The sequence below is a fragment of the Cyrtonyx montezumae genome, unplaced genomic scaffold (genome assembly GCF_038088225.1).
Source record: "Cyrtonyx montezumae isolate F1298 unplaced genomic scaffold, pur_monq_1.0 scaffold_30, whole genome shotgun sequence".
NCBI lineage: Eukaryota > Metazoa > Chordata > Aves > Galliformes > Odontophoridae > Cyrtonyx > Cyrtonyx montezumae.
The window spans coordinates 14,021,314-14,047,423 of NW_027072035.1; the positions used below are offsets into that span (position 1 = coordinate 14,021,314).

Here is a 26,110-nt window from a genome sequence, read left to right on the forward strand (position 1 = left end):
AAAATAATGCCAAAGTAAGAGGTCAAGCAGCAGCAGCCAAAAAACTTATGATCAGTTCAAGGTATGAAGATCAAAATAAACACTTGAGAGTATTATTTCACAGGATCCAGCCATAGAGGAAGCCCAGATACCTTCTTTGAAAGATATCACTATAGTTGCAGTGTGTTACTAACACTAAAAAGGAAAAAAAGGAATGAAGACTGAGTATTAGATGGTAAAACATGCTGGATCTTCTACTGACAGATTCTAAGAGATTCTTCTTTTCTTTGAAACTGAACTGATAATTGTTTTACTTTGTGTCATTAATAAGAATTTCACTGTCATCAAAGAAAGATTAACAATGTGAGAACCCAGAGGGATTAGAGAATTAAGAAAAACTGTAACTGTTTAGTCCAAAGATTTGGCAAAACATAACAGTGCCCTGAGGCTTTGGAGCATTAAATGCTGAAAGTGTTTGTAGCCTGAGAATTGTGACAGGCTCAGTATTTGGAATTATGGAATTGTTAGTGTTGGCAGGCTTGCTAGAGGGCAGCTGACTCCCAAAGATCTTAATTTTGTTCTCAAAGCAGAATGTGAACAGTTCACAAAAGATCTGTTGGTGGAGGAAGAGCCAGATTAGACAGCTTCCTTGCAATAAAAAGTTACAAGAGAGTAGGGCAGTCTGCCCGCTCTGCAATTAAGTTGGAATAATAAGCAGATCTGGCTTGTTTCGAAACATCCCTGTACACATTTATATGGTCCAAACTTGTAAGTGTATGTACAGTCAAGGAGTCCTCAAACAGCATTTAACTTGTAGCCCAGAACACTCGTTTTCAAGTACATCTTCCAAAAAAGGGTTTGCAGAAGTGGTATGCCTTTCAGGACACTATGAGGGTGGTTCAGCTGTTACATATGTAGAATAATTTCATTAGGTAATTGGTAATATAACAGGAAACTGCTTTTGTCTAGTCAACAATTGTGTTCAGTAAATATATATACATATATATTGGGAAGGTAAGGTATCAAAAATATAATTTATGTTTTACTCAGACTTTATTCTATTAACATTTTGGGGGCTTTGGCCAAGAATAAATGTTAAGAACAAGCAGAAAGAAATAGTGGCACTTGACTCCTCCTTTACAATATTTTTATCCAAAGCCTCTTACAAATATCATCAACACAGCCCATGCATATCCTCCAAAAGATGAAACCAAGTCAGTTAGAAAGATAGGCCTTGATCCTACATGGAGTAGGTATGGGTATAGACTTCATATTTTAAAATGTTCTTTGAAATTGGTGGAACAAATGTGAACATCTAAATAAATTCGCACTATGTGGAGAGTTTTTGAGTTTGTTGCAGGACACAAACTTTACAGAACAGAATTAGGACACTGGAATCTCCCATTTCCAGTACTTCTGCCTTTCACAGTCAGCTGCAAATAGCAATCACACTGTCACAACCCATTCCCAGCAACTGAGGAAAAGATGACTTTATAGAGCACTGTCCACACCTCTGGGACTTCTGAGGTGACAACTCATGTCAGAACAGCTTCAATTTTGTATTGTTTTCTTCCAGGTGGGATGTCTCAAAGGTATTTAACTGATGTTAGCACAGTATTAAATTGAAAAAAAAAAAAAGGATAAGAGCAATGAAATACAAGTGAAAAATCAGTCCTTCTAGACACCTACCCGAGCAACCTATCATAGGGAAACTGCATTGTCAGGGAGGTTGGACTCGATAATCTCTTGAAGACCCTTCTAACCCCTGTGACTCTGTAATTCTGTGATATTGTACAACCTATAACTTTTATACTCATAGTGATTTTGATTCTGTGCATCACCTCTAGTCTTGTTTTTCTTGAATGACACTGAAATAACCAGAATGCCCAACCCTGGAAAATAAAGTCAAACAGTAACCTATAGATCATTGTAAGACAAATTTTTCTTCCAGTAAAAAAAGATAAAGCAAAAGTGTGACAGCTTCATTTTAAACATGAGAAAAACAATATAAAAACTACAGTAGTCTTAAGAATCTTAACTGGTAGTAGCCAAAGAATTGAAGTGTTCAGGCTGTTTATTTTATGAATTCCACAGTAGAAATCCATTGAATGGAAAGTGGTCCAGAATTTAATCAATTTCCCTTGCCAGTTCCCTTAAATTTGATGAAAAGAGTCTTTGGGTCTTTGGTAAGCCCACTGAAAATTCTATCTGTAGCAGCTATATCACCAAATACAGTGTTGTTCTTGGAACCAACTCTGAGACTGTGAAATTTAAGATTAGGGGGTTTAACTGCATGTTGCAAAATCTTTTCTTTATTGCCTTCATGTAAGTTTTACCTGTTTATCATTTGTGCTTTTTTCTGTATTACTAGCAGAGAATTCCTCAGTTACTGTTGCACAATGAAGAAGGGGACAGTATATTACTGTTTGTTCTGTTTTATGCAACTGAGCAATTTGATGCACCCTCGATGGCTTTGGTGTTTATTTTTGAAAGATTAAAGACAGAGTGCATATGACAGTCATTCTGATATTTCTTCTGGTGAATGAATCATACACCACGGCTGAGCACTATGGGAAATCATATTATAATGTATTTTATCAACAGAAAGGATCATGTGAAGCAGGTGATAGCAGTTCATACTCGTGAAAACAGGTTAATGGAAGCAGAGGATGGTCAAAGCTGGTAGGGAACACTGTGTCCACATGGCCCAAGACCTGCTTGAAGAGAGACACCCAGAGCAGGGTGCCCAGCACCATGTCCAGGTGGCTTCTGAATTCACAGAATCACAGAATCATAGGGGTTGGAATGGACCTCAAGAGATCATCAAGCCTCAACCCCCCTGCCAAAGCAGGTTCCCTACACCAGGTCACACAGGTAGGTGTCCAGGCGGGTCTTGAGTATCTCCAGAGAAGGAGACTCCACAACCCCCCTGTGCAGCTGTGCCAGTGCTCCGTCACCCTCACCGTAAAGAAGTTCTTGTGCACATTTGTGTGGAACCTCCTGTGCTGCAGTTTCTTTCTGTTTCCCCTTGTCCTGTCTCCACACACTTCCTCCACAAGGAGACCTCACAGTGCCTGGGGAGCCTGTGCCAGAGCTCAGACACCTATACAGCACAGTAGTGCTGCCTGGTGCTCAGAGGGAGCATCCTGTGTTCCCGTTTTTGCTCACTACATCTTGTCCTATGCCTGAAAAGAGCCTGGCTCTCTCGTCTCTGCAGCCTCCCTTTGGGTATTTGTACTTGCTGGCAAGATCCTCCTGTGAATGTTCTGTTCTAGCTCTCAGCTTCTCCTTGCAAGAGAGGTGCTCTAGTCCCTAAATCATTTTTATGTTCCTACACTGAACTCTTATTAGTATCTGCATGCTTCCCTCATACTGTGGAGTGAGAAACAGGTTCCAATCATCCACTCCAGAATTAAAGCTGGCTTAGAGTAAAAATTTTTGAATTAAAATGATGATAAATACTAACTGGTTCTTCTGGTTTGATATATTATTTAATATAAATAAATAACAGCTTTTAATGATGCTAAAGAGGAGAGAAGAGAAATGCAAACATTTTCTGGAGAAAAATGCAGGGCAGAAAGAAAGTTTTTAGCAAGAACTGTGTTTGTGTGAGCACAGCTGAATGCTTTAGCTCAACTACCTGAATGTTTTGATGAAAACAGTAACACAATTTACCAAATAGATCTCTCTTGGCCTTTTTATCTCACTCCACAGTGGCATGAGGAAAGAGGAATTCACTCTTTTTCCATTCACAAAGTCCACTGCAGTTAGCCTCGTTCTGTAAGCCTAACTTAGGCTTGCTTCTGATTTCTAAATTAGAAGAGGTTGGATGAAGAGGTTGGAGGTGGATAACTAACCTACCAAAAAAAAAAAAAAAAGAATAGGCTCTGCAGGTTGATCTGACTCACTACATTGCTGCATGATTATTTCATAAGACATAAAGGACTGTACAGAACTTGTGTTGCAAGGGAAGAGAGAGAATAGGACACCTCCTTTAGGCAACAGCCCACAGCTGAGTCAGATTAGTGCAACAAATAATGTTTCTGACTCTGGTTAGTCATGTTGCATCGACAAGGACTCAGTGACTCCCTTCAGAGTTTACTATTTTTGTTGTTGCTGTTTTCTTTTGTATTACAGACTGCCTCCTAACAGTCTTCCTAGCTGACAGTAGCATGCCATGGGCCATGCTCTAGGCCCTGTACCATCTCCTCTGGTTTTTATGCACTTAACTGTCACCTTCTTCAACCACCAGAGAAAAGGCCTTAAGGAAAAGCACACTACGGAGTGTGGGCTACGAAAGAATGAAAAATAAGATATTGCTTGAGTTACAGAGATAGAGAATATCTTCACACCAAGATCATTCACTTCGTAGATCTAAGCAGCATACATGCAGGAAAGATATATAAAAAGGGAACCTAGTGTTATCACCACAGATTCTGAAGTAAGTGACTACTCAGACCTATTACTTTTCTGTTCAATTCCATCTACTACAGATATCTTCTCTGGAGAAGTTTCATGAGTAATTCTGAGAAACATGAAAGCTCTTTATATTTTGCCTCTTTCTTTTCCCTGAAATTCAATACAAATCACTCCTTTAATGATATTTGGATGTAATATTGTAATCATAGCACAGTATCTGGAGATAATTACATTTGCACATTGGGTTAATGAAACCATGAAAATGTTTGGGCACATTTATCTTGGTGAATAAATATGGTTCTTGGCTCCTAGACTTTACATTCAGGGAGGGAAAGTGGATAGAGAAAAAACAGCTGAACTACAAAACCAGCTCTTCATCTACCAAACTCCTTGGAGTCGATGATCCTTAGGGGCCCTTCCAACTTGGGCCACTCTATGACTCTATGATTTCTCAGGCTACTGTTCCAAAAGGCTGAGCAAAGAGTAAGATAGCTCTGTTAATAACTTTAGGTGACTCTTAGCTGGCCCCTTCTGAAACACCCACTTCAGTCCTGTAGAATAAAAGAAAAAAAGTCCCTTGGCCTCCAAAGAGTATCCTATTTCTCTATTTTTCACAAAGCTCTGTACTGCTACTCCTATTACATATGTGGTTGAACACGAGCAAGAAAAAACATAGTTTCACCAGGCTAGGAACACTGACTGAATTAAAAAGAAATGAAAATAATGGAAATAAGCTATCTAAAATTATAATCATGGAAAAGGTTATGTCTACATGACTCATGCACATATTTCTTGAAAATAAAAAGCATATTCATTCTTGTGCATTTTTGAGCCTCTTTCTTCCTAAAAAAAGGCATCTCAGCTATTGTGTTCAACAAGAATTTGAGTTAAAAACTGAATTTTATGTTACCCTTTACACCTAAGGAGCCTTACACCTAACAGAGCCACTACTGCTACAAGTTATCAGCAGGAAACTTTAACACCTTTATTTTGACTTTAAGTGAAAAAGGAAATAGAGGAGACGATATATTTCTGAGTGTAATTTTTTCTTACTGTTTAGTTCTTTTCTCTTTCTTTGTGTGCTTTTGGGAACTATTGGGGGAAAATGCCATACAAAATAAATATTATATGCATATCTTTTAATGGATTCTTCAACTTTGTTTCAACTTCAAAAACAAGTCTGAAGAAGTGAGCTAGCGTAATCATAAACAGTGATTTGAAGAATAACTAAAGAAAATCTGTTCTCTGGTCCTACAGAAACTATGAAACTCATCTTAAGATGGGGCTAAAAATGATGTGTACTGCCTGAGAACACAATACTTGACATAGCTGACTACAGACAGCTATAGTGGCTCTACTTTGAACTAGGTGTCCAAGCAGTTCCACATACCAGACTTTCATACCTGACTGAAGGTCTCTTGAAGACAGTGGCATCTTTGACAACAGGCTCTCGTTGCCTCTGTTAGCCTGCTTACGCCATTCCCATTTTTGGGCTACATTTTCAGGGGTTTTCTTTTAAAATTTCTTGCAACACTCTCCAGGGTGGTACGTAAAATTCCTAGTTCATTTCAAAAGACGAATCCTTAAAATACCAAACACTCTCCTGTTTTTTTTTTGTTTTGTTTTGTTTTTTGTTTTTTTTCCAACAGCTGATATTGTGAAATAAATGGAACTGCCACCACAGCTTCTAGTCAGGTCTGTATCAGAGATAGTTTTACAACCTGAGAAGCCGTTCCTCCTCTTCTGTCACTGAGTCCCCTTATAGGCCTCTGCTCATCTCTCCTGCCTGGGACTGGCAGCTGCAGACAACAAGGGTCTGCTACTCTTTAGAGATAGTAAGGATAATGTTTCTAATAAAACGAAAGCCAGATCATAATCTACATATACTTACAATCTTACAAAACCATTTCTCATTTCCCTGAGAAGGAAGCTGTTGCCACATTCCGTGGACAGCAACTGAAGCATCTAGAAGACATTTTCCTCCCTCCATACTTCAGTTCTGAACTTTCCTTAGGAACAAGGAATCTTTTTAAAAACAGTTCTACAAGGGCTGCTCTGAAATTAATGCCCCCTATTTTGTTATATTGGCCCATGATGTCAGAGACAGATGTTGCTAGCATGGCAGGAGAGATCAAACCTTCCCAACAATAGCCTGTTACACATTGTTGCCACATGAAGATGGCAACAGAGGGAAGTCTGAATCAATGGCATCTGAAGTCGAACTACCTATGGAGCAAAGGTGTGGAAATAAATTCCTCCACAAGTTAAAAATGGCACCCTCTGACATTCATAAACACATGCTGAATGCTTATGGAGACCAAACTGAGGATGTGAGCACAGTATGGTGGTGGGTGGTGCATTTCTGCTGGTGCAGGTATTTATAAGCTTGGCATCAGACTCTTGTTCATTGCTGGAGATAGTGCACAGCTAATGGTTTTTGTAGTTGGGAATTTGCTGGATTGTATGCTCTTTGTAACTGTTGCAGTTTCCACAGAAATAATTAGGAGACATTACTTACCTAATACTCTGGAATACAACACTTCCCAAACAGAGTCTGTTTAGATAACAAAGCACAGAAAATTTGAAACTGGTTAGTGGGCTTCAAATTTAGAATCAACCAAGTAACTGAACTAATTTAAATTATATATGCAGAAGCCTCACTACTTCCTATGCTAAATGAGAAAGGAGAACTGGCTACAACAGACACAGAGAAGGCTGAGGTATACAGTGAGTTCTCTGCTTTGGTCCCACTGGAAGCAAGGATTTTCACATCCCTGAATCTAGCATCCCAAAACCTGAATATCTAGGTGGAAACTGGTGAAGCAAACTGCCCCCCACTGTACGGGTGAAACAAATCCGAAACAAACTCATGAGACAGAATGTCTAAAAGTCTTCAGGGCTGGATTATATGCATCTTATAGACTTAATGGAGTGGGCTGATGTGGTTGCCAAATTGCTCTCTGTCATATTTGAAAAGTCGTGGCTGTCAGGTACAGTCCCTGGAGACTGGAAAAAGGGGAAACATCACTCTCATTTACAAGAAAGGGAGAAAGGAGGACTCAGGGAACTACAGGCTGGTGAACTTCATATCTGTGCCTGGTAAGATCACGAAACAGATCCTCCTGGAGGACATGTTAAGGCACGTGAGGGTCAAATGGGTCATCCAAGATGGCCATCATGGCTTCACCAAAGTAAGGCTGTGTGTGACTTATCTGGTGGCCTTCTACAATGGAGGGACAGCATTGGAGGTCACAGGGAAGTCAACTGATGTCACCTGCTGGGAATTCTGAAAGGCCTTTGACAACAGCATATCCTTAAGTCTAAATTGGAAAGATATGTATTTGGACATATATATTTGGCTGACTACCTGCATCACAGGAGTTGAAACTTGATGATCCTTCAGGTCCCTTCCAACCCAAGTCATTCTAGGATTCTATGACTGAACCCTAAGTACGTATTCGACTTCATAGTATGTATAGACTTTATATATTACATGCAGGATATTACTAATGACAACTGTGATAACTCAAGGGACTACTCAGGTCAGAGGACTGTGTAGCTTTGAATACTTTGCCAGGCAAATCACAGAATCACAGAATCATAGGGGTTGGAATGGACCTCAAGAGATCATCAAGTCCAACCCCCTGCCAAAGCAGGTTCCCTACACCAGGTCACACAGGTAGGCGTCCAGGCGGGTCTTGAATATCTCCAGAGAAGGAGACTCCACAACCCCCCTGTGCAGCTGTGCCAGTGCTCCGTCACCCTCACTGTAAAGAAGTTCTTGTGCACATTCGTGTGGAACCTCCTGTGCTGCAGTTTCTGTCCGTTCCCCCTTGTCCTGTCTCCGCACACTGCTGAAAAGAGTCTGGCCTCACCACTTTGTCCCCCACACCTCAGATATTTATAAACTTGGATCAGGTCCCCTCTCAGTCTTCTTTTCTCAAGGCTAAAGAGACCCAGTTCACTCAGTCTTTCTTCATAGGGGAGATCCTCCAGGCCCTTCACCATCTTTGTGGCCCTGTGCTGGACTCTTTCCAAGAGATCCCTGTCTTTTTTGTTCTGGGGAGCCCAGAACTGGACACAGTACTCCAGATGAGGCCTCACCAGGGCAGAGGAGAGGGGAAGGATCACCTCCCTTGACCTGCTGGCCACGCTCTTTTTAATGCATCCCAGAATGCCATTGGCCCTCTTGGCCATCAGGGCACACTGCTGGCTCATGGTCAATCTGTCGTCCACCAGGACACCCAGGTCCCTCTCTATAGAGCTCCTCTCCTGCAGGCCATCCCCCAGCCTGTACTGGTGCATGCAATTATTCCTCCCTAGGTGCAAGACTCTACACTTGCTTTTGTTAAACCTCATCCAGTTTCTGACTGCCCAGCTCTCCAGCCTGTCCAGGTCTTGCTGAATGGCAGCACAGCCTTCAGGCGTGTCAGCCATTCCTCCCAGCTTCATATTGTCAGCAAACTTGCTGAGGGTGGCCACTATCCCCTCATCAAGGTCATTGATGAAGGTGTTAAACAAGACCTGACTTAGCAGGGACCCCGGTGGACACTGCTGGTTACAGGCCTCCAACCAGACTCAGCACTGCCAACGACAACCCTCTGTGCTCTGATACAAGGATATCGTCAAATACAGGGAACTTCATCAGGTCCCACAGAAGGACAGGATTAGGGATAGATACCTGTTCTTTACCTCATTCAGCTCCATGAGAAAACTCATGATACTGGAGATGATCTTGTTGGAAAATGGATGTGAAGGTGAGTATGAATTCAGCAACTGACAGACTTGTAGCGGCCTCAGCCAGCCAGCTCCAACTGAAAGCTGGGCCCTGTTCAAGATATCAATAAAATTCATAGCTGGCTTTATAAAGTTCTTGTCCAGCAGGAAAAGACACAGGTTCCAGGCAAGCTAAAGGTTATATGTGGCATATTGATGCTGCCTGATGATCTAGTTTCAATTAGGATGTCAAGGCTTCACACAGTGACACAGATATCCTTTTACTACTGGAAACAGAATTTCAAGCATGTAGTCTTGCACAACTTTGACTTTGCTGGCATTCAGCATGAGCTAATTGCACTTGACTTCTTGTCCTCAACCTGACATATAGCATCCCCTGGAAGAGAGAGACGCTGCTGGCACTGTACTGCTAGAACAAGCTCCAGTGAAGACTCATCACTTCCTCTCACAATGGTAACTATTGAAAAATACAGATGGAGCCTGCAGCTGAGCCACTGATCTCTGTAGTAATAAGGTGGTGATAAGTTACTGTGCTGGCAGATGAGCTAAAACTTTCCATAAATCTCATAAATTCAATGGGAAGGACAGGAAAGGAAACCTGAAGCCTCTTCATGTTAATGCCAGCTTGCTGCAGCCTGAACTTGTGTCTGCCTTCCTAGCTGTCCCTCACAGATGACCTGCTCTCTGTTCCGTTCTAATGAATTGACCTGAAGGCCACAGCCATCTTATTTTCCTCTAGAAATCAGGGTTGGGACACTTGACAATTTTGCTCATTCATGCCATGGCTGAAATACGACTTGTGATAATATCTGCACTCACACAGTGGCCTGTCCTAGGTCTGAACACAGACGCACCAATCGCCTCTATCTTTGAGCTGGTAAGAGGTTCAGACACAACTATGGATAAGCTTCATTTAATCAGATCGTAACCGTGAAATGTCTCTTCTACCGCTTTTACCTTCTGGCAGAAAAGAATACATGTAGACACTCTTTGTCTTGCTAGAATAATATTCCTAGCCAAGCCAATCCTTACAGACTGCAGAACGGATAAATCCTACACCATCAAATGTAAAGATTCTACTCAGAAAGAAAAAATAGTGAAGCATCACAGATGGAAAACAGTGGAAGGGAAGGTCAGCCAACAAGGACACCCCTGCTGGAAGGCTTCATAAGAGCACCATTCACGTGCTTGAGTATCCTGCTCTGACAGAGGTAAATGCTACTTTGTAGGAACAGGATTTACACCATGCTAAAGAAGCAGAAAAAAAGATCCAAGTTCTAATTTACATTTCAAACAGTCATTTTGCTTTTCTAAATGATTTGAATCTGAATTCCTAATGACATTATAATTTATGAGCCATGTCATTAAAGGATAACATTTTCACTGCACATGACATTGTTTGTCCTCCAAAGGAACATTTGCTGCATTAGACATAATATACATAGCCAATATGTTTATGAAATAAGTGCCAAATTTCATCTTCATGTTTAAGATTTACTGGTTCGAATTTGCAGATTGGTGTCTTAAGTGTGAAAACAGTAGTTTGCAGGTCACATGATGTATACGTCTGCCTTTATAGCAGTGTGTTAGAACAACAGTTGTGAATAAACTCTGGATTTACAACAGCACTAAGCTTTTTTTACAAAGGGATACATATAAAGCTGTCACTTCCCTGGCAATGCTGTCTGAAGTCAGAGAATTCTGACACAAAACACTGCTAAATCTAAGAAAGTGCTGGGTTTTCTGCCAACTGAGATGGAGACAGGGCATAGCCCTAAAAAGGAAAAAGCTTTCCTGGAACTGAATTTTAAGTATTCACTGTAATCCCCTGCCTTGAGCAGCAGCCACAACTGGCAGTCTTAGGGGTGAATTTTTTCTCACTTGTCAGGCTGGTGGAAGGAAAGACATGAAGGAGGAGATCTGGAGAAAGCAAGTTCCCTAGAAGCCTGCAGTGCCAATGAAATGATAAGAATGCTAATGTTTAAAAAAGTCTGAACATTTCAGAACAGAGCAGTACATGGACTTTATCAATCTGAAGTTTTAATGAGAAGAAAAATGCCACCAGTAGTTTGCCAAGCCAAAATCTCTCTATTTCTAAGAATACCATTGACATATCCCTATGTCAAGATACAATCAAAGAAACATCTGCTCTATTTCTACTCTGTTGCTTCTGCTAGAAACCAGGGACATGTTTTAAGAGACATAAAATTGGATATGAGTAAATCAGCTTCCAGGTAGCTTTTGTGGAATCCCCAAACGTCTATCTCCAGCTTGAAAACAATAATCAAAGTAGGGTTTCTGAGCCTTTAATGAGCATTATCTAGAATTTAATGGATTAAATAATATAAATGAGGTTCTGTAATTTTTTTAACCATCCAGATCATTACTTTGTCAACCAAAGCTGTGTGAGATGGCATTATAGTTACACTAGACAATGCAGCAAATGAAACACAATGCAGTCATAATTCTGAAAGCATTTCTCAGTAGAAGATTGTTAACTAATCTGATCCTTGAACAATTTATTTCAATTTCCTTTCCAGTCAAAAATTTAGCTCTTTTTCATGCTACAGTTCTTTATATCAATGTATGATAAACAAACAAACAAACCCACCAAACAAAATGAAAGCCAACAAAAACGCAGTAACATTTGGTGAGAATGTACTGAAGACAAATACTTACTTCTAAGGCTGCTGAAAGTTAGCAGTCTTGCCAGATAGAAAATAAAGAGAACATAAATAGCAAGTGGAACATGTCATAGCATCAGTTTCTGATAAATTCAATATTGAGAAGTGACAGAAGTTTAAGCAAATTGTCATTCCAGACAATTGCACTTCCATGCATTATGTATATTCAGTGTGCTTTGTAGGAAGTTCTGATTTTAAAATGCTTTGCAGAATCTTCAGGGCTTACAGGGGTTTGTTCACACATTTAAAAAGTCTTCAAAGCACTACTCTATTGCAGCAGCCTAACAACACAATGGAAAAGTTCCCCAGTGCCCCAAATTCCCTTCTTAAAGTGAAGAGGGAGCTAGGAACCCCCAGCTTCCCCCTGTGTTTGATCTCTTGGGACCTCTTTGGCAACGGGATTGTAAAGTTGAGCTCCTTTAATAATCTGTGAATGTCTGACTTGTAAATATGAAGGGTCCCACCCTCATTGGTGCAGCTCTCTAAGACTGAAAATCAGTATTATATCCAAATGAACAAGATCTGCCTCCCCAAAAATAAGACACTCATTTTACCACTTATTACCAGCATTACATAACACCCTATGGCAAAGGTAATTGCGGAAACAAGTTAAAGGGCTTAAAATGTAGAATTTGGAAAATATGGATTCTTATAAAATACATTGTTTAAAATAGGACAATCAACTTAGAATAGAGAATGGATAAAGAAAGAATAGCTTAAATGGCATACCACAACACCCCTGCAAACAAACACCATTACAGTGTGCACACAAACACAGAGCTATTTCATCATACTAATCAGAAAATTACTTCTATTCAAATGCAAGAAACAGTCAGACTTGCCTAGGTACAGTGACATATCAACTTCTAATGAATACCTCACAGTAGTTAGCATATCAATAACTAACATTATACAACCTAAAAGAATGGAAGAAAAACACCAGCTGGGCACATGCAATGCACCAAAACTATACAAAAGGATTTCATAGAGACCAAGGATCTTGGCATGGCTTTCTCAGAAACTTGATCTCTGATTGGCAACCTCTCCAGTAAGAATATTGCAGCTCCAATAAAATATTTTATTTCAAAGTCTATTCCATTTACTTTGAGATGTACTTTCATCCTGATCCAACATACAGCAAGTAGGATGACATCTCAGTCAAGTGTAGGCAACCAATTAAGCACAAACATGAAACCTCTTTCAAAATTAAAAGGAAAGACATAGATGAGGAAGTGGCCCCAAATCTCTGTGGACAGCTGGACATAGCTCTAGAGACTGAATTTACACGTATCTGTTCTCTGTATCTTCTAAGCCACGTTTTCTGTACTAATAAAGCTCTAGCATTGTACTTCTGTCAGCACAGCAGGCTAAGTTGAAAAGTATCATTTATCCTCATCTTTCACTCATATTGAAACAAACCACCACCATTTTTCATCCTTGTAAAACCATCTCTGAAGCAGACTTATCCTGGTTCTGTAGAAGGTCTCTTCTAAACATTATCATTTTTTCATATAAAAATTCTCCAAACACCTGATTGTTTTTGTTATTACTTACACAGGAAAAGTTCTTATACAAGCTGTCGTCACTTCTGTCTTAAGAAGATGCAAGACCCATTTTTCAGCTTTACTATAGCCCTCTTCAGTGGTTGGAAGGTGATCTCCAGACCCAAATGGCATGCTTTCTCAACGCTGAGTATGTTAGTCCTCTTCTGATAATTCTGAGTTGCTATTTACCTGCTGATCAACTAGTGAACCCAGAACCTGCCTCGTTCCTAGGTGAAGGAACCCATTTCCCTATAATTTCAAAAACAAACGAACAAATAAAGAAAGATGATTCAATATTATCTAGCAATAACTAAAAATCTCACAAGCAAATGGCAAATTTGGATCAACTCTTTACTGCAGTCATGAGATAGGATGTTATTTCACAATTTTCTGAACTTCTCACTTGGATTTTAAAGGAAGTAATCCTCTCCTCTTTTCTCTTAGGAGCCCAGAGCTGCAAATTAATATCCTGATTTTCACCTTTGGGCACTATTGGACTAGAAGTAATCAGAGTGCCCTCAGACACAGGGATTGATTTATGAGTGGTCCTGTGTAGAACCAGGAACCAGGGGTTGGACTCCATGATCTTGTGGGCCACTTCAGACTATGTGATTTGGTGATTACTGGAGCTTATTGACGAAGGCCCAGTTTTCAAACAGTCCTGTGCTTAGGTTTAGGTAGAAGTACTTCCACAGAGGTGAGACCACAGCCAAAGTCAAATGATGTGCAAAAGAGCTTGGAGAAGTGAAATGTTTATTCCAAGTAATAAACAAACAAACAAACAAAAAAATACACCATAGTTGTGAGATGCTACAAAAAGTTCTAAATGTTTTGCTTTAAAAACAAATAAAAGTGACTGCACACTTCCTCACAGCTAGACATAACTGCTACAGCTTTTCTTTTTTTCCCTACGGTATTTTAAGCAACCACAGGCTGCATGTAGAACAGACTCAAATGAATGACTATGTGCTAAATGCTCACTCCAGTGAGATGTGCAATTACAGATAGCTATGCTATCCTGTAAACAAATGGGCTCAAAGCAAAACCAGTCCTGGCTCCAGCTGTAATATTTTGAAAACACATTGCTGGTATCACCTAAATAAATGCTTTGACCATTAGAGTGGAAAGGATGACACTTTGAATTGCGCTTGGATACAAAATTTAAAAAGCATAAAAACTATTCACCGAAAGGAAGACACTTATCTAGAGCGTAGGACATATTTATTTTGCATAAGTGCACCAGATGACAGGAGAAGTCTAAGCCATTTTACAAATGATTTAATAGAAGAGACAGCACATATGATACACTCAATTTTTCTGAAGTTACATAAAGGAAAAGACAAAAAAAATACCAACAAAACTCTCCATAAACTTATTTCTTCATTATTCATGAAGGCCATATATAGTGACTTACAGTTCGTGGACCTTAAACTGCTGTCTTTTTTAACTGTAGTCCCTTAGAACTATATACCATCACAATAGCCTTGATACTTTACAGCTTTTAACTTTCTTGTAACACAGACAATGCATAAGATGAAGTGGTGTCATTTCTAAAGTCTTTATAGGATTACAGTTTGGCTTTAAATATTTGGCTTTACCCATGACACTTTAAAACTCGAGAGAAGTAATGCAGCGGGTTTCTGAAACAATGCAGACCAAGGCTGAGGCTGGTAATGATGATACACGTCCAGTCATTCAGGTCTGAGAATCACAAACCCATTTCAAAGCAAGGAAATAAAGATAAAAGCTCAGTGGCAGCAGCTGTACGGAACACAGTACTTACTTCAAGTTTCATTCTGGCAACTGTCAAGCAGTTAACATTGATGAAAGTGCCTACAGACCCATAAAGCATTATTATTATGTATGTCATGCCCAGAATTCTTTTTACCTGTATAACATGATATACTAGAGCAGTTTGGATATGAAATATTTCTGTATCACCGCAATAAATCACAGCGCACTAAAATGCCATACAGCTGAAAGGAAGTGCTGGAATTACTGCCAATGCTCGTACCACCAGAAATCAAAAAGTGTCAGACGCTAAATGCTTAATATATCTCTCTTCTGTACCCATTTTAAACTGTAAAAACTCTCTCAGAAGCAATGAAACACCTCATTACAAATACTATTACTGAAATGGAAGGCTGTCAGACAGTAGCCATTTATTCTCTTAAAGGCTTGATTACTGCGGAAGACAACAAGCACCAAAACAATGCACATCTGCCAGCACTACACTGCAAAATGTCACGAGAACCACATTACAAAGATGAGACACTTTTAAAATGTTCTTCCAACGGACGATTCATTTGTCACCACCACCTTGTGCCATTCATCTGTTAAAAAGTACAACAGTGACTGTGCACTTATTTGTAATTTCTACTGAGAGCTACAGAATTTAAGGATAAAGGTGATTCTGCAGTTAGAAGCTACACAGACAGATAACGCCTGCTCTAGTATATGGACTGTGTGGAAAAACAGAAGGAACTGGGGTTCTTAGCATACACAAAAGACAACAGAGGGAAGAAATGATAGCAGCCTTCCAATTAGCTCTGCCAAAGAGGTGAACAAAATCCTCCCCGGCCAGGGAGGATGGAAAGAAAAAAGAACTGTCTTCTGTTGTTGACTGCCCCTTGGTTATGAATGTTTTTGTATATAAATTGTGCCTATGTAAATTCAGCAGGAGTTCAGCATGGCACTCAGCAGACTGTACCCTGTGCTTGAGCAAAAAGTATGCCAAACCTTCAAGACGGTTGTGAGTAACTGAAGCAGAAAAACAAAGAAATCATAACAAACGTTACATATTATTCTCTAGCTTGAGCTGGCCTATTAGCAGAGTTGACTCGGAGGAGATCTACAAAGACTGAGTCCAGCTGCCTGACCACTTCAAAAATTTTCCAAAACTTGCTCAGCAACATTACCGACGTGCATAAACTTAATAAAGTACCATAAGTCACACACAGACTCCTCTTGTTGGCAAGTCTTTTTCAGTGCTATGAAACACTCATCTCATTCTTGCCACCCCCCACACCAACTTGTATACAAACACCTCCCTTCCGAGGAAAGGCTGAGAGACCTGGGGGCTGTTCAGCCTTGAAAAATGGAGACTCAGAGAGGATCCGATCCACATCTATAAATACCTAAGGAGCGGGTGGCAAGGGGATGAGGCTGGACCCTCCTCCTCGGCACTGAGTGGAGATAGGACGAGGGGAAATGGAAACAAACTGAAGCATAGGAAGTTGTGCACAAATGTGCGTGGGAACTTCTTCCCAGTGCAGTGCCGGAGCAGTGGCACAGCTGCACAGAGAGGCGGAGGGGTCTCCTTCTCTGGGGACACGCGGCTCCTGCACGCGGCGGCACACGGCGCAGTCAGCGTGCAGCGCCTCACAGAGCCCTTTTCCTTCGGACGCTGCAACTCGGGAGCCCGCAGCTGTCGCCGTGGTCCAGCCTCAGCTGTTCCACGGACTTCAGACAGATCCGGAACGCAGAAGACTTTCGAGGTGAGAAGGTGACGGGTCAGGACTACGGCTGCCGCTCCGGGATCCCCTTTCGGACTCCGAGGCGCGCCGGACGGGTCCCGGCGTCCTTTCTCACGCACGGCGCCGCGGCCAATAGAGGCGGCCGGGAAAGGCTCTTCCGTCACAGGGCCGCCCCATCGCTCCGCGGCGGGGAACCCCCCGCAGCAAAGCAGCGCGGCACGAACGGGATGGCCGCCCCTCCCCCGAAGCGCAGGAAGCTAAGCGGGCCCAGCGCCGGCAGCGCGCCGGAGAGGTGACCGCCCACGCTCCCCCCCCCCGCCCGCCGCCGGGCGCAGGCGCCGCAGCGTTGGGTCGCACCATGGCCCGCGGGCGGACGGCTCTCGGCGCCATCGCCTGGCTCTGCGTGCTGGCCGCGGCCGAGGGGCTCAGGAGGAGGGGACCCAGCGTGACGGCCAAGGTGACTCCGGGCCGGGCGGGCAGCGGTCGGTGCCGGGGCCTCGGCTGGGAGCTGCAGCGGGACGCCGCCCCGACGGCGCGGCCGAGCCCGAGGAGCGGCGTGGGACGCCCCGCCACGTCGCCGCGTGTGCCGGGGCTGCCGCTGCGCCACGGCGTCACCGTTGCAGTGAACGCTGTCCCACGGTGTAACACGCGTGAAGCCCGTGTAAAAAGCTCTGTCCCGCTTTGCCTTCGCGCTCGCTCCCGTCCCGGAGCCGCGGGGCGCTGAGCTGCGCTATCCCGCGGGGCGGTCGGACGGCGCTCCGCTTTGTGCGCGCGGGTCGCGTCGTTGTGCGGTGGGACGGCGGGCTGCGGCCTCGCCTGCCGTGCTCCGGTGACTTCGGGCTTCAGTTCCTGCCGCTGGAAGCTTTTGACGACGCGGTAGTGTGTCGTTTCCTTTTATGAGCACTTGAAGAGAGGTGATGTCCCCAGATTGTGCCCGGGGTGGTTCAGGTTGGGTGTTAGGAAACATTTCTTCTCCAAAGAGCGGTCGGGCGATGGCACAGCTGCCCAGGGAGGTGGGGGCCACCGGCCCTGCAGGTGACACAGACTGTGGGGTGGGCTGCCTTGGGATCTTTGAGAGCTTTTCCAGCCTTAGTGATTCTGTGATGCAATGACTTGGTCAGCATAGCATGGCTTCCCAAAGCAGGAATAACGCCTAGGCTGTGGATGACCGGCCTTCTGCCATGCCCAGCTGCACGGACTGAAGGGAGGTTGTCCTGGGCCACATATACGTGGGTTGCTCTCAAAGTAGTGCCTCCTGTTTACCAGCATTTGATTGAAAGAGCACACTGTTTGATGGAGCAAGTTCTCAGCTGCCAAACAGCATTTTTCAGTCTCCACGAGCCATGTGTTTTCACCAGTGATAAACAAGAGCCTGCATGGTGTGCTTATATGATCTGCAGCAGTGGAGGAGACCACTGTCACCACTGCTGAATCACACCACACCCCTCATGTGGTCACAGCCACTGTTTGGATGCTGGAGTTGGACATCCTTGGTCTTGGGTGATTTCCTGGGGGAGGTACATGCAGTCAGAATGAGGAAGCTTAGTGCATTCCCAGCAGGTAGAATAGGTGTGTTGGTGTGAAGCTCTGCCACGTGTGAAGCCTTCTGCTGCTCAGCTTCAGGATGGGGCGTGTGATTTGCCTTATCTCTGTGCTCAGTGGATGCATTTGATAGTACTCATTCCTGCATTGCTGGCAGCCTTGTCTGCATCACCAGGTGCTCTGTCTGGACAACATTTACATGGAAAACAAGGTGTGTTTAGAAAACCTAACACAGGTTTTTTTCTCTCTACACCCATATGTAGTGAGTGCTGACTATAAAATGCAGAGAGATGTATTTATAAAGATGCCAAGAAATCAGGGAGAGTTTGTTGTTGGTGCTTTGGGAGCCATATATCCAGCAAGTATGTTATTTGGTGCCAAGTGCCAAGAAAATGAATGAGGTGCATCAAAAGGAATGTTATTTTCTTTATAGAGCTTTTGTAACATTAGCCAGGAGTTCAACAGTCAAAACCACATGGAAGATGAAGAAACAGTAGAAATGTTTGGTAGGAAAGCATGAAAGAGACATTGACATTGGAGAGACTGTGGTCATTTATTATCGTAATTGGACTAATTTCTTAGAGTTGCAGACAAGTAATATTTGGTCGAATGCAATAAGGAACAGCAAATACCACATCATAGGAATACGCATTGCTGTTTCCTAGAAGTTGTAATAGACTTTATGTAACTTTTTCAGAACTTCAAATGCCTCATTTCCTGACAGCTGTTCCTATTTTCAGTAATTGTCTGAACATTTTTGCTGTTCATGTAGACACTCAGATATTCTGAACTACATTAAATGCCTCTTAACTCTTTTATCTTTTCTAGCTACACTTTTTAGCAGCACTCACGTAGAAGCCTTTAGGCAACCAGCTACTCACTGTAGCCTGGTTATTCCTCCAGGCAGTTCTGAGCTGTGTGGGGACTGGACACCTTGCTGGAACAGCATGGTTTTCTTTCCACTTATTTTCCCACAGCATAATCTGGTTTTGGAAGCTGAGGATTGTAATAAAAATGGTGAGCACTCAGAGGCTCTTTCTTACCATTGCTCTTCTCTTTTCTTCACAAACATGTCTAGGTGTTCTTTGATGTGAAGATTGGAGACAAAGATGTTGGCAGAATTACCATTGGGTTGTTTGGAAAGGTTGTCCCCAAAACGGTGGAGAACTTCATTGTGCTGGCAACTGGAGAAGTAGGTTTGCAGTTTCCTACCCCTCTGCACTAAAATTGGGAGTGGGAAATGAAATAAGTATTTGAATGCCATTTTGGTTGTGAACTGTCTACTTCAGCACAGTGTGGTTCGTGCAAGGGTGCCATTCCCAAGGCCGTGCTCTGTTGTGTGAGGCACAGAAGTCACTGCAGGTTGGTTCACAGGATGTCACTGCGAGGGCTGGGTGCCAGCACCATGGTGTGTCAGTGCCATACAGAAGCACTGCAGTCAGGCAGCAGTCAGTCAGACCTGTGCCCTGCCTGCGTCCATCTGCATCTCACTGCACTTTGTTTATTGCCAGCATGTGTCCCACTTGGTGGTATGGTATGTTCTCTGAAAGCTGACCATATACGCATATTTCCATATGATCGCACAGACCTGTGTGTTACATTCACTTTAAAGAATTATTTCATTTTCTTAGAGGGGATATGGATACAAAGGAAGTAAATTTCATCGTGTGATCAAAGACTTCATGATTCAAGGAGGGGACTTTACAGCTGGAGATGGATCAGGAGGTAACACACTTACTTTCTTTTGGCTTCTCTCTCCTTTTTGAGAAGAAGGGGAGAGGTTCTTTTTTCTCTCTACTATAAAGATGGGTAAAATAGCATTTTCCTTCTTTCTTTCAACTCTCATAAACGAGAAAAAAGCATTTATCTTAGAAGGAGCTAGTTCTTTTCCAGTCAGCTTGGAACATAAGATGCACATATGTGGATTATGAGATAAAAGTATACGCAGACCTTCCTTTGTCAACTTCTGCAGATAGCCCTTTCTGTCTGTGACTTTTCCCCAGTCAGGATGTCTGGCTTTGCACAGTGGGTTGCATGTGGAGCCCTGTGACGAGCTGAGCAGCTCCTGCAGCACGCCATCTCCAAAAGATGCAAGTTTCTACCATTCCCCTGCTCTGCTTTGCAACAGCATTATCTCCCTGAAGCACTCATTGACTGCATGTGTACGTGGACCACTTCCAGTCACCCAACAGCAAACTAATCTGTGACAAAGCAGTGAAAGTATGTAAAGGGAAGGCAGGTGGGGAAAGAGTAGTCTCACCTCTCTTGTCCTCAGCTCTGCCATTCCTGTGGAACGTTCTGAAATGTGCTGTGGGAGGGAAATCCAAAACAGGGATAGAGAAATTGGCATGAGTGTCTTACGCTCTCTTTTTTTCTTCTACTAAATTTATAACTGCCTCCAGAAGAGCACATCAGCCAGTTCAGGAGGGCAGTCTGGCCTGATTTCTTTGCATGCAGTCTGGCCTGATTTCTTCTCTCCCTTTAAACACGTGTTCATCAGGTACTGCAATTTGGACTGTCTGCATGCAGTATTAGTGATTTCCCCGCTGGGACAGAATGGAAAACACATTCCTTTTCCTTGCAGCACACAGTGGGGAAGGCTAAAATGACAAAGGAACAGTTTTAGCATTAAAGGTAGGCAGTGTTTGTTTGCCTGCAGGTACTGTTTGTTGGGATAGCAAGTCGTGGTGATGGCAGCATCCCTGTAGGCACTGTACAGAGTGCAGCAGCATTCTCTTTTAAAAGTTACAGTAGTTTAACCATGACTCATGTTTTCTCTTCAAAACTATTGCAGAACACTAGAATGCTTAGGTAATGTTTGTACAAATACAGAGTCTGTGACACTAGCTTCCCTAGTCTCCATAAACATGTCTAAAGCAAAATACAAAAGTATACCGTGCAAAAAATGTAACAGAAGTACAAAGGTTTCCACAAAACATGGCTACCTTATTTTTAGTGGCTATAACGATAAAATTTAAGATGCTGAGTTTGCTTGTTAAATTCAGAGACTAGAGCATGACTAGCTTTAAATATTCTTTCTATGTATCTGTTGTTTTAGTTCACCATATTCTTTACATGCAAAATCTTTTCAGTTACAGAATCACAACAGTGATGTTGGTGGGCTTACTCTTTTAAGTCTGAAGTTTGTACTCATTCCATTTTTGAACAAAAGTTGTGGATTGTTTACTTGCTTTTTTTAATATGTTTATTTTTATTCTTTTATATCTTATTTCATGTCACAGGAAGAAGCATTTACGGAGAAAGGTTTCCAGATGAGAACTTCAAGCTCAAACACTATGGAATTGGATGGGTTAGCATGGCTAATTCTGGCCCTGATAGCAATGGATCCCAGTTCTTTATCAGTGTGACAAAGCCTTCCTGGTTAGATGGAAAACATGTAGTATTTGGCAAAGTTCTTGATGGAATGGTAAGCTGGAAGTAAATAATTCAGGAAAATCTGGACAAATTCTCCTGCATTATATTGGTTAGTGTAACTCAGAATCACCTTGAACAACTGAGTGTTAAACTGATGTGTACATGGTAGAAAACAGATGTAAAGATCTTAAAGGTAGAAGATTTAGAACTGAAATACCAAACAATGATTGGACAGAACAAACAGAAAAACTGAAATCATCCCTTTGGTCTCTTGCTTCATTTGGTAGGGCATGTGAATGTGAAGTATGCAAATATATATTCAGAACTGTTTAAAAAGGAAAAAAATTGATAGTACATGTACACTCTACATGTACACAGCAGCAAAACTGATCAAGTGTATCACTGCAAGGGTCAAACAGCATTTAAGTTCAGAAGCATTATTTCCCAGCGATCCTTTCAACTTACTCCGTTTAATCTGTATTTTGAAATGAGTGGGGAAACACAACCTGCTGCACTGATCTTTGAGGAGTTTGCAAACCTCATCAGAACACTTTCCCTCCCATCCTGCCCTGAGCATCCAGTTCAATTCTTAGTAGCTCATTAGCTGAAAAAAAAGTTTTAGCTGAGTTATATGAATTGGCAGATAACAAAAAACGAGTACTCAGTATTTCTAACTGATTTTTGTCCTTTAAAAATAACTGCTTCAATTAGTTGCCTAAGATAGATATATTAAAGGTAGAAGCAGTCACCAGGAGCTCTCGGCTGCTTACCTTGTGCCAGACTTGATCTGCTGTAGCTTTCCTGATCCAGCTGACCTGTTTTTGTTTTTTACAGTCCGTGGTGCACTTGATAGAACTTCAGCAGACGGATGAACATGACCGTCCCCTTCACGACTGTGTGATTGCAAACAGTGGCAAAATAGCTGTAAAGGAACCATTTGTAGTTGAAGTAGATGACTGGTGAGACCAGTAGTCACAGTGGAAAGTAAAATCTAATCCTTCGAGGGCTAAGTTTTTTGACTGATCTCAGTTGAGTTTTCTCCTTAAAAGACATTAAGCTGTATGCTGGTGATGCTTCTAAGCTGCCAACTGCATAAAGGTAGGCTGTGAGCCTAACAGCTGGACAGAGCTGTCAGGTCTTACAGTTTGAGGTGTAGCCTGCTAATTCCTAGGTATTGCAGAAGGTCTCTGGTGAAAAACTGTAGAAGTACTTCAGATTTTTCAAGGCTTGAAATATGGTCATTTTGTTTTCTTAGGAAATTTCTGCAATATTTGTTACCACCTTTTCAACTGAAAACGTTATTTTCTGTAAAAGTATCTGCTTCTTTTAAAGATGTGTCTTTGGGGAAAAAGAAATAAAATACAGAAATGTTTTGAATAAATAAACTTTGACTTCAAATAAACTACTAAGGAAGAGCTTTTTCTTGGTTTTTGCTTTTTTTTAAATTTTCACTTCAGTTGAGTGCAAACTATGCAAGGCTGCTGCTTTTCATAAGAGGTCTTAATACTTGAGCAGGGTGGTAGATTTCCTTAATCTTAACAAGTCTTTAAAAAAACCAGTGTATTCAGATAGTTAATTCTGAATTAAAATATTTATATGATATTTAATTCTGAATTCATCAGGTCTGCCTTGCTAAATAAGACTGTCAGTTAGAAACTGGACGAGCATAGTGATCTGTCCCAAACCTTGGTGATTCTATGATTCTAGAAGGCAGCCTCCACATTTGCCCTCTATTAGACAGTCAGACTACCATTTTACATCAGTTCAGTTTGTGTTGTTTGTTTGTTTGTTTTTCCTATTGCAGGTCAGAATCTGCAAAGAACCTGGGAAGTGACATCTGGAAGGAAAAGCAATGATGTCTTGTACTCCCTTCACCTAAACTGCTTCCTACTTGTACCTGAAAGCTTTCCTGGAGGTGGATCCCCCAGGCAGTAAGATGAGTTCTACCACCTGAAAAAGTACTGCAGTCACAGTCGTATTTTTTAAATGAATACAAACTTTTTACCATTCCAAGCAGCTTTAAGGTAGATTCTGTAGACAGCTGGAGGCAATACGTGTCTCCTGGATCAGAGTTCTGGTAGGGCCTAGCTTTGCAATTTCTGCTTTTGTGCCCTTCTCCAAGTTAAGCTCTCCCTGCTCCACAAGCATAGCGTATTCAGATAGCAAGTATGGTAGTGGGAGTTTTAAATGACAGGCAACAGGTTCTTGTGCACTGAACAAAGATGTGAGAATTTTCTTTGATAACCTCTGAGAAATGTCTTATCATTAACAAAAATGCACAGAAAACCACACTGAAGCAGTACATCTAGTAATTTATTTTGTAATCTCCAGTAGCACTCATACAATTTCCAGTTCAGTCTGAATATATATACACACAAGTATATATATACATGAGTTTTAGCATGTTACTAGATAATGATGTTCTTCCTTTAGCATACCACAGAGTTCTATGCTCCATGACTCATAAAATGTTAAGATACGGAATATAGTCTGCAAGATAAAGAGTAAGAATGCACACATTGTATGTTGTAACTAAATGAGATGCATAAATGTCATGTAAGATCCCCTGGTAGATAACATAACTGCAATTGAAATCTAGACAGTTTTCTAGTCAGAACGTAGAAGCATATTTTCTCATGGCAACTGCATACACCCGCATTGGTTCTTTTCCTACCAAAAATTAAGGAGCAGATTGAAAATAACTTAAGAAAAACGAACAGTTCCTCAATTTCTCATGCACTCACTTCAGTGCCAGCACTTTCAATCCATCCACTGCCAGCAATGGGTGTATGTGCTGAGAAAAATCCTCGTGCAAAATGGGTTAGTGTAATCTAGGGTAGAAATGATAGAAGATATTAGTACAACTTTTAATTCTTTTCAAAGGGTAATGTAATTCAGTGTATGACTTTAAGCTTTTAGTGTTAAATAGTTACAGAGAGTCCACATACAAGGTATAAATACCTTGTGTATGGTTGTTTCCATACCTTTTTTTTTTTTTAAAGCAGCAACAGTAGTGACATTGATTTAAAAAAAAATAAAATGATGCTTGAAGTTAAGCCGAGGTTGTGCCTCTTGACTTTGAGCACAATAATCACATCACAATTTTCTTCCTAATAATCTGATTAAACGTTACTTGGAGAGTTGCTTCAGCTTCTTCTAGCCGTGTATCTCTTCTACCTTGGCAGTAAATGAGGATAAAATATTCCATGTAGGATGCCTTCTATAACTACATTTGGAAAGTCATCTGAAAAAAGACGGAAAAACCTTGCTTTGTTATCTGTGTCAGTACAGGACAAGTGTTCTTGTGAAACTTAACTAGTTAAGGCCTAGTCTAACCTGTGTTACTGCATCACTGAACTGCTTATCCATGTTGGAGACGTGTTATTAGTAGTGCTGTTTCAGCACTAAAGCCACTTCAGCGCAGCACTGGGCATTGCATGAATGCACTGCCAGATTTGTAGCTTATTGATTTAAAGGGATGTTCTCATACTTAATGCTGCTGGGCTCCTGCTCTTTATCTGAATCTCTTCTCACAAGGAAGATGGATTACACTGGCAATTCAATTTCTAACAAAATCTCAATATACTTGAAGGAATTCCAAGAGTGCTACCGGGAATACTTCAAAGCTGTTATTCCGTGGCGGTTTACTGCAAAAGATGGTCAGACTGAGGAGACTTGAGGATGCCTTTACCACAGAGATGATTATGTGAGGCACGAAAATTTCAGAGTGACTCATCAACACAAAACGTCATCCTATCACATATTAAGGAAAAAAATCCACTATGATCTTAGCACAGCTGTGTGGGATGCTGGCACTTAAATTCTCACTTTACTGAAGCAAACGGTTTTCACCCAACTCCCACCTTGGTGGTGAGTTTGACTTAAATTACTGGGCATCAGGAGTAAGAATTTCTGATCACATTGTACAACCTCAGAATAGCTAGTACACTAGGAATGGGTTTACCCGAAGAACAGACTATTTGAGATAGATAACCTTCCACTCTAACCAACTTTCCTCCTTCAGCTGTGAGCCTAAAGCATACTCTGAGAAGGGAGACGCTGCATCCATAAAACTCACCAGATACTTCATAAATTAGATTAGGTTTTGTCCCTTGTCCTTTTGCTAGTATCATTTTAGAGCTAAAACCGTGAGCAAAAATTAGATTTGGACTCAGTCAGGAAACAATACATCCTTATTTGCTTAAACCTGCCACCTCATCCCATATTAATACTGATGATTTGAATGTACTAAAGGCTTTACAGACAGACCTACCTTAGGATACTGTCACAACCTGCAACTCCACCATAAATAACACGTGCATGGTGTCCTCTAACTTCTCATGGAAAATCTTCA

At 41.7% G+C, this 26,110-nt stretch overlaps 2 protein-coding genes across 2 annotated transcripts in view; one reads left to right on the plus strand and one right to left on the minus strand.

Annotated features, from left to right (window-relative positions):
• The first annotated feature begins 17,152 nt into the window (after positions 1 to 17,152).
• PPIC (peptidylprolyl isomerase C) lies at positions 17,153 to 22,781 on the plus strand. Its single transcript, XM_065744321.1, has 5 exons — positions 17,153 to 17,296; positions 19,460 to 19,573; positions 20,013 to 20,106; positions 21,624 to 21,808; positions 22,591 to 22,781. The coding sequence occupies exons 1-5, from the start codon at positions 17,198 to 17,200 to the stop codon at positions 22,717 to 22,719; spliced, it is 621 nt and encodes a 206-aa protein (XP_065600393.1). The 5' UTR covers positions 17,153 to 17,197; the 3' UTR covers positions 22,720 to 22,781.
• Positions 22,782 to 24,373: 1,592 nt separating this feature from the next.
• SNX24 (sorting nexin 24) overlaps positions 24,374 to 26,110 on the minus strand; it is a 78,565-nt gene continuing 76,828 nt past the window's right edge. Inside the window, exon 7 of the mRNA XM_065744324.1 lies at positions 24,374 to 25,000. Coding sequence (XP_065600396.1) covers positions 24,930 to 25,000 — 71 coding nt within the window. The 3' untranslated portion in view covers positions 24,374 to 24,929. The remainder of the gene's footprint in view (positions 25,001 to 26,110) is intronic.